This window comes from Aquarana catesbeiana, linkage group LG12, assembly GCF_042186555.1.
Source record: "Aquarana catesbeiana isolate 2022-GZ linkage group LG12, ASM4218655v1, whole genome shotgun sequence".
NCBI lineage: Eukaryota > Metazoa > Chordata > Amphibia > Anura > Ranidae > Aquarana > Aquarana catesbeiana.
In genome coordinates this window covers 8,313,355-8,326,993 of record NC_133335.1, presented here as the reverse complement: position 1 = coordinate 8,326,993, position 13,639 = coordinate 8,313,355, and the positions used below count along the sequence as shown (strand labels likewise).

Genomic DNA, 13,639 nt, shown 5'->3' with positions numbered 1-13,639 from the left:
ATGCTGCCACCACCATGTTTCACGGTGGGGATGGTGTGTTCAGGGTGATGTGCAGTGTTAGTTTTCCCCCACACGTAGCGTTTTGCTTTTAGGCCAAAAAGTTCAATTTTGATCTCATCTGACCAGATCACCTTCTTCCACATGTTTGCTGTGTCCTCCACATGGCTTCTCACAAACTACAAACAGGACTTCTTATGGCTTTCTGTCAGAAACCATGAATCAGACTGAGACAGAAGTACAGTTAAATCACACTTGTTTAATAATAAGAAGAAAAAAGTAAACAGAGTAAACCTAGTCAAAACATAGCCAGAGTTCAGGAACAGGGACGGATAGTCAGACAAGCCAAAACGTCAGGGAGCCAGAAGGAATGTCAGCCAAGCAAGTCTTTAACAGGAACACAGGAGAGCGTCTCTAGAGATGTGACCAAGGCGAAGGCAGAGATCATCTGGACTGGACCACTTAAGTAGGCAGGACGGACGAGCAGGATATCATCAACAGGTGAGTCACTGTGGAGAGATAGGAGCTAGCAATTACCCGACAGCTGAGCGGCCAGCTCAGAGAAGGAAGGGCTGAGCCCAGCCCTGACACTTTCTTTCACCAATGTCTTTCTTCTTGTCACTCTTCCATAAAGGGCAGATTTGTGGAGAACACGACTAATAGTTGTCCTGTGGACAGATTCTCCCACCTGAGCTGTGGATCTCTGCAGCTCCTCCAGAGTTACCATGGACCTCTTGGCTCTTCTCTGATGAATGCTCTCCTTGCCCGGCCGGTCAGTTTAGGTGGACGGCCATGTCTTGGTAGGTTTGCAGTTGTGCCATACTCTTTCCATTTTCCGATGATGGATTAAACAGAGCTCCGTGAGATGTTCAAAGCTTGGGATATTTTTTTTATAACCTAACCCTGCTTTATACTTCTCCACAACTTTATCCCTGACCTGTCTGGTGTGTTCCTTGGCCTTCATGATGCTGTTTGTTCACTAAGGTTCTCTAACAAACCTCTGATGGCTTCACAGAACAGCTGTATTTATACTGAGATGAAATTACACACAGGTGGACTCTATTTACCATTATTAGGTGACTTCTGAAGGCACTTGGTTCCTCTAGATTTTAGTTAGGGGTATCGGAGTAAAGGGGGCTGAATACAAATGCCCTCCCACACTTTTCACATATTTATTTGTATCATTTATAATTTTCCTCCCACTTCACAATTATGTGCCACTTTGTGTTGGTCTATCACAGGGGTCTCCAAACTGCGGCCCTCCAGTTGTTCAGGAACTACAATTCCCATCATGCCTAGTCCTGTCTGTGAATGTCAAAGTTTTACAATGGCTCATGGGACGTGTAGTCCCTCAAAACAGCTGGAGTGCCGTAGTTTGGAGAACCCTGGTCTATCACATAAAATACATTTACGTTTTTGGTTGTACCACGACAAAATGTGGAAAATTTCAAGGGGATATGAATACTTTTTCAAGGCACTGTAACCCTTTCAGTACTTTGGGTGGTGGGGTTCACTCTAATTCCCAGAGTTCACCTTTGATGTTAAAGGCCATCCTTTTTATCACAAAAAAAAAAAAAAGTCAATAAAAACCTAATAAATTGGACAAAGAGGTCATCATGACATAGAACTAGGAATCTGAAGCAGGCACACTAAAAACCCTACGATACTCGAATATGTGAAATGAGTGGCCTCGCCGTTGGAAATGTTATATCCTCCTCTAAACGAACATCTGTCAGTAAAAATTGTATTTTCCGTTTTTCACAGCAAATTCGTATCTGGGGGATGACCAAGGAGCAGCAGAGGAGTATGGGGGTGAAGTCAGGCCTTGAACTGCTGACGTTACCCTACGGACAGCAGCTGAGACGGGATCTTCTGGAGAGGTCAGTAATAATCCCATGGGGGACAAATGAGTCACATCTTCTCTTCCCTCCAATGGAAGGAAGAATGAAGGGAATGGACGGAGTAGTAGAAAAGAGTCATGGAGGCCCGTTAATAAGGAGTGGCTGATTTTTATTTTATTTATTTTTTTTGGCCACAATGACTTTTTTTGCTGCTCATGTTGCAAAGGAGGCCCATTCTGAGGGCCACTCTGATGTCCTAAACTAGAGATCCAACATTAAAGTGGTGTTCCGGCTGAAATGATACTTTTTAAATAAAAATACCCCTATAATACACAAGCTTGATGTATTCTAGTAAAGTTAGTCTGTAAACTAAGGTCTGTTTTGTTAGTTTATAGCAGTAGTTTGTTATTTTATAAACTTACAGCAGGCCGTGGCCATCTTAAGTGTGGGCATCTGAAGCCAGACTGTATTTCTTCCTGGATCTCATCCTTGCAGATCTCGCACATGCTCAGTGCAGCACAAGCAGTGTAATAGGTTTCAGGTCAGGTTTCCAAAGCACCAGCAGTGTTAGAGGAAGTTGCCACCCCTTCCCAGAAGGCATTGCAAACAGGAAATGATGCGATGGGCCGCGGCCAGGGAGGAGGAAGTGAAAAATGAATACAGCAGATATACAGGAGGTGCTGAGAAAAAAAATAAAAAAATATCCAATTCGTTTACAGTGCGCAGTTTAGTGAGGGATGCTGAAGAGTTGTAAAAGTGGGTGGAACTCCACTTTAAATGAATTCTAATTCTACTGTAAGGTAAAGTTATAGGCAAGCTGTGTCTGTGCCTACACCACACGATTAAGCGGAATACCAGCCAGAGGACTAAATGCATCATTGAAATGCATAAAGGGACTGTAGTTGTGTTGAGCCAGTCTTGTGATTCAGACACCCCTGCCAGATAGCATAGACAGGCCCTTAACAACACCCCCTAGCCTGTGACTGCTTAACTGCTTGCCGACCAGCGCGCGACGATGTACGTCGGCAACAATGGCACGGCTGGGCAAATGGGCGTACCTGTATGTCCCCTTTTAGTGGGCGCGCACGTGCCACCGCCCGGCGCGTACTCCGTGAGCGTACCCACGGGTTCCGCGGGCTCGATGTCCGCCGGGGGGGGCGGGGGGCGCAATCGTGACACGGAGCCGCAGAACAGGGAGATCCCTATGTAAACAAGGCATTTCCGATATTGTCATATGGATATTTGATACTGTTATAATTACTGATCTCATGTATAATATCTAAATACTTCAATAAACATTCCTTCTGTTAAAAAAAAAAAAAAAAAAAAAAAAAAAAGGCATTTCCCTGTTCTGCCTTGCAACATGACAGAGATCTACTGCTCCCTGTCACCGGCAGCAGTGATCGCCGTCATGTTGTAGCGAGCCCATCCCCCCCACAGTTAGAATCACTCCCTGGGACACACTTGACCCCTTGATCGCCCCCCCCCCCCTAGTGTTTAACTCCTTCCCTGCCAGTGTCATTTACACAGTAATCAGTGCATTTTTATAGCACTGATCGCTGTATTAATGACAATGGTCCCAAGATGGTGTCAAAAGTGTCCGATGTGTCCGCCATAATGTCGCAGTCACAATAAAAATTGCAGATCGCCGCCATTACTAATAAAAAAAAAAAAAACTTGAATAAAAATGCCATAAATCTACCCCCTATTTTGTAGACGCTATAACTTTTGCACAAACCAATCAATAAAATATGTAGAAGAATACATATCGGCCTAAACTGAGAAAGAAATTAGTTTTTTTATATATTTTTTGGGGATATTTATTATAGCAAAAAGTAAAAAATATTGCGTTTTTTTTCAAAATTGTCGCTCTTTTTTTTTTGTTTATAGCGTAAAAAAAAAAAAAAAAAAAAAAAGAGTTGATCAAATACCACCAAAAGAAATCTCTATTTGTGGGGGAAAAAAAGGACGTCAATTTTGTTTGGGTGCAACGTCGTCACGACCGCGCAATTGTCAGTTAAAGAGACACAGTGGTGAATCGCAAAAAGTGCTCTGGTCAGGAAGGGGGGTGAATTCTTCCGGGGCTGAAGTGGTTAAAATATAAGCCGCGGGGTGAGCCATCAGCGCTCACTGCTCCTGTCAGCATGTTCCCTGTCTGCACATGTGCACAACAGCAGAATCTGATTGGCTCATGGTGTCAGCCCTTCCTCCCTACTTTGAGTCCTAGGCAGAGAATTACAGGAGGCAGACACTCACACACACACCTTTAAATTACCTTCATGCATGAATTACTGTTACCTGTATAATGTTGGATTTCTCATCACTTTCTGTTTCGGTGACGGTGGTTAGCAGGACAAAAATAGAGGATGAATCTACAGTGGGGGGGGGGAATTAATGATCGTCTCCCCTGCAGATTGTGTAAGTTTGCCCACTTACAAAGAAATGAAGGGTCTATAATTTTTATCATAGGTGTATTTTATATGAAAGAGACAGAATATCAACCAAAAATCCAGAAAAAACACAATACAAATGTTATAAACTGAGATGCAGTTCAGTGAGTAAAATAAGTATTTGACCCCCAAGCAGAACATGACTTAGTACTTGGTGGAGAAACCCTTGTTGGCGATCACAGAGGTCAGACGTTTCTTGTAGTTGGTGATCAGGTTTGCACACATCTCAGGAGGGATTTTGGTCCACTCTTCTTTACAGATCTTCTCTAAATCCTTAAGGTTTCTTGGCTGTCTCTTGGCAACTCGAAGTTTCAGCTCCCTCCATAAATTTTTTATAGGATTAAGGTCTGGAGACTGGCTAGGCCACTCCATGTCCTTAATGTGCTTCTTCTTGAGGCACTCCTTTGTTGCCTTGGCGGTATGTTTTGGGTCATTGTCAGGCCTGGAAGATCCATCCACGACCCATCTTCAGTATTCTGGGGGAAGAAGGTTCTTATCTAAGATTTTACAATACATGGCCCCGTCCATTGGCCCCTCAATGCGGCAAAGTCAGCCTGTACCTTTATCAGAGAAACAGCCCCAAAGCATCATGTTTCCACCTCTGTGTGTGACTGTAGGGATGGTGTTCTTAGGGTCATAGTCAGCATTTTTCTTCCTCCAAACACAGCAAGTTGAGTTAATGCCAAAGAGCTCAATTTTGGTCTCATCTGACCACATCACATCACATTCTCCCAATCCTTCTCTGAATCATTTAGATGTTCATTGGCAAACTTCAGATGGGCTGTACATGTGTCTTCTTGAGGAGGGGGACCTTGCATTTGTTACCAATGGTTTGTTTGGTGACTGTGGTCCCAAATGCCTTGAGATCATTCACAAGCTCCTCCTGTGTAGTTCTGGGCTGATCCCTCACTTTTCTCATGATCATCCTCACCCCATGAGGCAAACTCATGGGGTGGAGCTCCAAACCGAGGGCAATTGATGGTTATTTTGTATTTCTTCCATTTGCGAACAATCACTCCAACAGTTGTCTCCTTCTCACCAAGCTTCTAGCTGATGGTCTTGTAGCCCATTCCAGCCTTGTGCAGGTCTACAATCTTGTCCCTGACGTCCTCTGACAGCTCTTTGGTCTTGCCCATGACGGTGAGGTTGGAATAGAAGAAAGAGATTCTGTGGATGTTTTTTTTTTTTTGCCCTCTTTGTTCTTTTTGGCAGATTTCCCTTCACTTCCTGTCCCATAGCCACAACAGGAAGTGAAAGTTATGCCCCGTACACACGAGCGGAATTTCCGTCTGAAAAATCTTGGAATTCCGCTCAAGCTTGCCTTGCATACACACGGTCACACAAAAGTTCTCAGAACTTTCGACCGTCAAGAACGCCGTGACGTACAACACTACGACGAGCCGAGAAAATGAACTTCGATGCTTCCGAGCATGCATCGAATTGTTTCTGAGCATGCGTGTTTTTTTTTTTTTTTTTTTTGCGCGTCGGAATTGCATTACAGACGAACGGAATTTCCGTCAAGAACTTTCGGAAAAATAGAGAACCAGCTCTCAATCTTTTGCTGGCGGAAATTCAGACAGAAAAAGTTGGATGGAGCGTACACACGGTCGGAATATCCGACCAAAAGCTCCAGATCACACTTTTTTTTTTTGACGGAAATTCCGCTCGTGCGTACGGGGGCATTAGTTATACTTTAACCAGTTCAGCTCCGAATTTACCCCCCTTTCATGACCAGGCCATTTTTTTTTTTGCGTTACTTTAACTGACAATTGCTATCCAAAAAAAAAGTTTTGCTTTTAGTTGTACTTTTATAGAGGGCTGTGCGGGAAATGTGTGTCTTTGGCACTGCAGCTTCCACAGCTGTTATGAAAGGTTTCCCAGAGAGATATGAAATGCTCTTCCTGGCAGTGAAGGGTTGCAGATCAGTGGACTATTGTTAACCGGCTTTTACTGTAACCGGAGCAACTAAACACAACAAAGAATACGGGCCAATGTGGAATGCCATCGCCTTGTAATTTCCTACCGAAATTGTACAAACAGGGATCTGTACTGAGAATTTAGGTTCCCCGCCCCCCCCCCCCCCCCCCCCCCCCAGCCTTAAAGTGTACGGAAAACCCGAAAAGCTGGGCAACCGTACACAAAGCAAATGGGGATCGATACGAGAGATTGGAAACAAGCGATCGACCATGGATATGAATATCGTACAATGCAACACAATGGAGCTCATCTACCAAAACTGGAGGGTGCGAAATCTGGCGCAGCTGTGTATGGTAGCCAATCAGCATTCAGGTTTTTTTTTTTTTTTTTTTTTTTTGTCAAAGCTTAATTGAACAAGCCGAAGTTAGACGCCGATTGGCTACCGTGCACAGCGGCACCAGGGTCTCCAGTTTTAGCAAATCGACCCCAATCAAAGTATTGTTCCCACATTTTGAAAACATTGATCAAAAGAACGATCGATCAGTTAGAAATGTAAAGGATCTATTAAAATTCATTCTAATTTCTATCATTTTATCAGTCTGATTACAATCAGTTCCCCAACACACCTATACACTATATTACCATAAGTATTGGGACGTCTGCCTTTACACACACATGAAATTTAATAACATCCCAGTCTTAGTCCGTAGGGTTCAATATTGAGTTGGCTCCGCCCTTTGCAGCTATAACAGCTTCAACTCTTCTGGGAAGGCCGTCCACAAGGTTTAGGAGTGTCTATGGGAAGGTTTGACCATTCTTCCAGAAGAGCATTTGTGAGGTCAGGCACTGATGTTGGACGAGAAGGCCAAAGCAAGGTCCATAAAGACATGGATGAGCGAGTTTGGGGTGGAGGAACTTGACTGGCCTGACCTCCACCTGATAGAACACCTTTGGGATGAATTTGAGCCGAGACTGCAAGCCAGGCCTTCTCGTCCAACATCAATGCCTGACCTCACAAATGCTCCTCTGGAAGAATGGTCAAACATTCCCATAGACACACTCCTAAACCTTGTGGACATTCAGGACTCTGTGCAGGCTAGTCAACTTCCTCCACTCCAAACTCGCTCATCCATGTCTTTATGGACCTTGCTTTGTGCTCTGGTGTGCAGTCATGTTGGAACAGGAAGGGGCCGTCCCCAAACTGTTCCCACAAAGTTGGGAGCATGAAATTGTCCAAAATGTTTTGGTATGCTGACGCCTTAAGAGTTCCCTTCACTGGAACTAAGGGGCCAAGTCCAACCCCTGAAAAACAACCCCACACCATAATCCCCCCTCCACCAAATGATATAGACCAGATGCTCCAACATGACTGCTCACCAGTGCACAAAGCAAGGTCCATAAAGACATGGAGGAGCGAGTTTGGGGTGGAGGAACTTGACTGGCCTGCACAGAGTCCTGACCTCCACCTGATAGAACACCTTTGGGATGAAATTGAGCCGAGACTGCAAGCCAGGCCTTCTTGTCCAACATCAATGCCTGACCTCACAAATGCTCTTCTGGAATAATGGTCAAACATTCCCATAGACACCCTCGTAAACCTTGTGGACGGCCTTCCCAGAAGAGTTGAAGCTGTTATAGCTGCAAAGGGCGGAGCCAACTCAATATTGAACCCTACAGACTAAGACTGGGATGTCATTAACCACTTCAATATCGGACACTTTTACCCTGTTCCTGCCCAGGCCAATTTTCAGTTTTAACCACTTGCCGACCGGCTCATGCCGATATATGTCAGCAAAGTGGCATGTTCCCGCGAAACCCCCGTATGGGTACGTTGTCCACTTTAAGACCCATAGCAGGCGCATGCTCCCGCTGCACGGTGGGGGACCTGATGCGCCTAGCTGGCGGGCGCGATCACTGCCAGGCCATCCGCGATCGCGGGCACGAGAGCCAATATGGGGGATTTGGGTGTGTAAACACCCAAATCCCGGTTCTGTCAGGGGAACAGAGACAGATCGTGTGTTCCTACTAAGTAGGAACAGCGATCTGGCTCCTCCTCTGGTCAGTCCCATCCCCCTCACAGTTAGAATCACTCCCTAGGGAACACAGTTAACCCCTTGATCGCCCCCTAGTGTTACCCCTTCCCTGCCAGTGACATTTACACAGTAATCAGTGCATTGTTATAGCACTGATCGCTCTATAAATGTCAATGGTCCCAAAAATGTGTCAAAAAGTGTCTGATGTGTCCGCCGTAATGTTGCAGTACCACTAAAAATCGCAGATCGCCACCATTACTAGTAAAAAAATAAATAAATAAAAATGCCATAAAACTATCCCCTATTTTGTAGACGTTATAAATTTTTGCGCAAACCAATCAATATACGCTTATTGCGATTGTTTTATCAAAAAATATGTAGAAGAATACATATCGGCCTAAACTGAGGAAAAAAATAGGTTTTTTTTATATATTTTGGGGTGATATTTATTATAGCAAAAACTTTAAAAAAAATGCGTTTTTTTCAGAATTGTCGCTTTTTTTTTTGTTTATAGTGCAAACAATAAAAACCGCAGAGGCGATCAAATACCACCAAAAGAAAGCTCTATTTGTGGGAAAAAAAGGACGTCAATTTTGTTTGGGTGCAACGCCGCACGACCGCACAATTGTCAGTTAAAGCGACGCAGTGCCGAATCGCAAAAAAAATGGCCTGGTCATTGAGCAGGAAAATCTTCCGGTCCTTAAGCGGTTAAGCGCGGTCACACTGTAAATGACTTAAAATTGCGCGGTCATGCAACGCTGTACCCATATGAAATTTTTATATTTTTTTTTTCCCACAATAGAGCTTTCTTTTGGTGGTATTTAATCGCTTTTTTTTCTTTTTTGCTAAAAAAAAACTACAAAAAAATGAAAAAAAAAAAAAAAGTTTTTCTTAGTATCTATCAGAAAATTTTATAAAAAAGTAATTTTTCGTGCTGATGAGGCTGCACTGATGGGCACTGATGAGGAGGCACTAATATGCAGCACTGATAGGCGGCACTGACTGGCATCACTGATGGGTACAGATCGGAATCACTGCTGGGTCTGCACTGATTATCTGTGCAGATCTCCCCTGTGAGGAAATGCCGCTGATCTGCTCGCCTCTCCTCACCCGCTGTCAGTGTGAGAAGAGTAGAGCCAATAACTGGCATTTCCTTGTTTGCATGTGATCAGCTGTGATTGGACATTATTTTTTTTTTCGTTTAATCAGTACAGTTGTCATTCGAAAATGCAATACAAATACATTACAACACATGATATCACTTCTGAATTTTTATTCTGTCGTATTTTCATGACTTTAGTAAACTCTTCAGGTTCGATCTGAAAATAGCATGCAAAAAAAAAAAAAAACGATCATTCGTCCGATAATCTCATCATGTGTACCAGGCATTGGACTTTAGGAGGGCCGGACTGGGCATTGGACTTTAGGAGGGCCGGACTGGGCATTGGACTTTAGGAGGGCCGGACTGGGCATTGGACTTTAGGAGGGCCGGACTGGGCATTGGACGTTAGGAGGGCCGGACTGGGCATTGGACTTTAAGAGGGCCGGACTGGGCATTGGATTTTAGGAAGGTCGGACTGGGCATTGGACATTAGGAGGGCCGGACTGGTCATTGGACTTTAGGAGGGCCGGACTGGTCATTGGACTTTAGGAGGGCCGGACTGGGCATTGGACTTTAGGAGGGCCGGACTGGGCATTGGACTTTAGGAGGGCCGGACTGGGCATTGGACTTTAAGAGGGCTGGACTGGGCATTGTATTTTAGGAAGGTCAGACTGGGCATTGGACATTAGGAGGGCCGGACTGGTCATTGGACTTTAGGAGGGCCGGACTGGTCATTGGACTTTAGGAGGGCCGGACTGGTCATTGGACTTTAGGAGGGCCGGACTGGTCATTGGACTTTAGGAGGGCCGGACTGGGCATTGGACTTTAGGAGGGCCGGACTGGGCATTGGACTTTAGGAGGGCCGGACTGGGCATTGGACTTTAGGAGGGCCGGACTGGGCATTGGACTTTAGGAGGGCCGGACTGGGCATTGGACTTTAGGAGGGCCGGACTGGGCATTGGACTTTAGGAGGGCCGGACTGGGCATTGGACTTTAGGAGGGCCGGACTGGGCATTGGACTTTAGGAGGGCCGGACTGTAGCCAGCAGGGGTAGAAAATGACCCAATGTTAGTAGGAGTAACAATGTCTCAGGCTTGGTTGTCAGCGGGAGTAAAACCTTTATATAGCGCAAATGGTCAAAATCAAGAGTACCGGGTATGTAGAATGTGAATGTTTATTCTACCTTCTCCCCCCGTCCCTAGGCACCACCTGCTCTCTCTGGGGATAGCTGTGGATGTCCTGGGCTGCACCGGAGCGGTGACCGAGAGAGCGCACACCCTGCACCGTATTATCCATCTAGCCATGGAGTTGAAGGACTTTGCTGGAGATCTTTTTGGCTTTTCTGCTGTTATGAAGGCCCTGACGATGCCCCAGGTAAGGACGAGGCCCAGATGTTGGGAACCCCATTTTTTTTAAGGGGGAGGGGATGCTGAGAACATAATTTTAGGGTGGGAAAGGATGCTGGGAATATAATTTTAAAGAGACAGGGGATGTTGGGAACCCAATTTTTAAGGGCGAAGGGATGGTGGGGACACAATTTTTAAGGAAGAGAGGACATTAGGAACATATTTTGTTTAAGAGAGAGAGGGGATGCTGGGAACACAATTTTAAAGACACGGGGGACACTGGGAAAACTGTTTTTAAGAGGAAGGAGCTGCTGGGAACACAATGATTAAGGGAGAGGGTATGCTGGGACAGGGCCATAAATAAAGGGGTAACACCAGTCCTCCTGTATGGTGCCCAGGTTGGCAGGGGTGCCCAGGCAGCAGAGTGACTCAGATGTGGGCAGGGAGGGTAATCGGTGTGGCAGGGGGGCACTTACTGGAACCAATCCCCTGTATGGCTCTCTGCAGCAGCTGAAAGCAGGCTTCCCCTCCTCTACCACCTGTTGGCTTTCAGCTGCTGCAGAGAGCCATACAGGGGATTGGTTCCAGTGATTGCCACCCATGTCGGTCAACCTCCCTTTGAACCATACATTTCTCCCTGTGTGCTCCCCCTACCTCCGCAGCGCTGCTGGCTTCCCTCCTCTTCTTCCCATCGGCAGCTGCAAGCACACAACAGGATCCTTCATATTTACCAGCCCCTTCCTTTCCTAAATTAACACAATGAATGATCTGTACCGATCACTCACTGTGTTCATTCATAACTGAAGAATCGTCAGGTTGACCGTATGGAGCCCCGTGTCAGAATGTCCGTGTGGGGCCCCGTGTCAGGTTGTCCGTGTGGGGCCCCGAGTCAGGTTGTCTGTATGGGGTTCCCCGTGTCAGGTTGTCCGTGTGGGGCCCCGAGTCAGGTTGTCTGTATGGGGTTCCCCGTGTCAGGTTGTCCGTGTGGGGCCTCGTGTCAGGTTGTTTGTATGGAGCCTTGTGTCAAGTTGTCTGTATGGGGTTCCCCATGTCAGGTTGTCCGTGTGGGGCCCCGTGTCAGGTTGTCCGTGTGGGGCCCCGTGTCAGGTTGTCTGTATGGGGCCCCGTGTCAGGTTGTCTGTATGGGGCCCTGTGTCAGGTTGTCTGTGTGGGGCCCCGTGTCAGGTTGTCTGTGTGGGGCCCCGTGTCAGGTTGTCTGTATGGGGTTCCCTGTGTCAGGTTGTCCGTGTGGGGCCCCGTGTCAGGTTGTCTGTATGGGGTTCCCTGTGTCAGGTTGTCTGTATGGAGCCCCGTGGTTTCTAACATCAGCCCTGTGCTGGAACACCCGTTTAGGTGGAGAGGGTATACTGGAAACACAATTTTAAGAGATTGGGTATACTGGAAACACAATTTTATGATGGAAGAATATTAAAATAGAATATAATCTATTCACCAAGTTTCAAATTTTTCCATACAACCCAAGTTTCTGGGATAGTAAAAAGGAACAATTTTTTGGCCAAGCATTAAGCTGTTTAAGGCAAGAATAGGCTTCTTGTGCTTATCCACCTATCAGAAGCAATCTCTGAGACCGCTACATTTTTATTCCAGGTTGCCCGCCTGGAACAAACATGGCAATCGCTCCGACAAACGCACACCGACAGCGCCATCGCTTTCCACAAACAGCTGAAACCGGCCTTACGGGAAATGGAGGAATGTAAGTTATCTTTCTCCTACGACATAAACTTTAGAATTGTCCTCATACCCTCTGTGACCTTCACACCCAATGCCACCTTCCCTTATAAATCTGACAGCACGATCAATACATTATTTATCAGCTGTGTTGTGTTTGTGTGAAAAGTACACGGAATGCAAACATTCCATAGACAGCTATAAATAACTCAGCAGCGATATATGAGCTTTCTCTATGAGAGCCACTTAGGTAATAAATACCTACAAAGGTAACATTAAAGCTAATTTCCCTACTTTAAAAGATTTGTCAAAGAGGAAGAGTTATGATGCCCATGAACAACTGAATGTGCAAAAAAAATTACTGTATAGAGTAGCCATTATCAACCAGGGTTCCATGGGGTTTCTCCAAAGATTGGCAGGGGGTTCCTTGAGCTCTGGAGGATTGGCTTTCCATCTGATGGTTCTTCATAGTTCCGGGGCCAACGCCACTTGACAGAGCCAGCAGCATAACATCAATAATCTTTTTAGCTGACTATATGATTGGCACTCTGACCACCACTGTAAGGAAGAGGGGGAATTCTTTCCATTGACCTCCAATGTAAGGAAAATTCTTCTCACTGACCACCAATGTAAGGAAAATTCTTCTCACTGATCACCAATGTAAGGGGCATTCTTCTCACTGATCACCAATGTAAGGAACATTCTTCTCACTGATCACCAATGTAAGGAACATTCTTCTCACTGATCACCAATGTAAGGAACATTCTTCTACTGATCACCAATGTAAGGAACATTCTTCTCACTGATCACCAATGTAAGGAACATTCTTCTCACTGATCACCAATGGAAGGAACATTCTTCTCACTGATCACCAATGTAAGGAACATTCTTCCCACTAAAAACCAGTGTAAGGAGCATTCTTCTCACTGATCACCAATGTAAGGGACATTCTTCCCACTGACCTCCAATGTAAGGAACATTCTTCTCACTGATCACCAATGTAAGGAACATTCTTCTCACTGACCTCCAATGTAAGGAGCATTCTTCCCACTGATCACCAATGTAAGGGACATTCTTCCCACTGACCTCCAATGTAAGGAACATTCTTCTCACTGATCACCAATGTAAGGGACATTCTTCTCACTGATCACCAATGTAAGGAACATTCTTCCCACTGACCACCAATGTAAGGGACATTCTTCCCACTGATCACCAATGTAAGGGACATTCTTCTCACTGATCACCAATGTAAGGGACATTCTTC

General features: G+C 45.5%; 1 protein-coding gene and 1 long non-coding RNA gene across 2 annotated transcripts in view; one reads left to right on the top strand and one right to left on the bottom strand.

Moving 5' to 3' along the window:
* LOC141113873 (uncharacterized) overlaps positions 1-13,639 on the bottom strand; it is a 235,118-nt gene that overhangs the window by 194,264 nt on the left and 27,215 nt on the right. The gene's annotated exons all lie outside the window — the stretch shown is intronic.
* The window catches only part of LOC141113871 (breast cancer anti-estrogen resistance protein 3 homolog), a 47,246-nt gene that overhangs the window by 13,292 nt on the left and 20,315 nt on the right, over positions 1-13,639 (top strand). Inside the window, exons 6-8 of the mRNA XM_073607205.1 lie at positions 1,762-1,877; positions 10,543-10,714; positions 12,295-12,400. Of these exons, the coding sequence (XP_073463306.1) occupies positions 1,762-1,877; positions 10,543-10,714; positions 12,295-12,400 (394 nt within the window). The remainder of the gene's footprint in view (positions 1-1,761; positions 1,878-10,542; positions 10,715-12,294; positions 12,401-13,639) is intronic.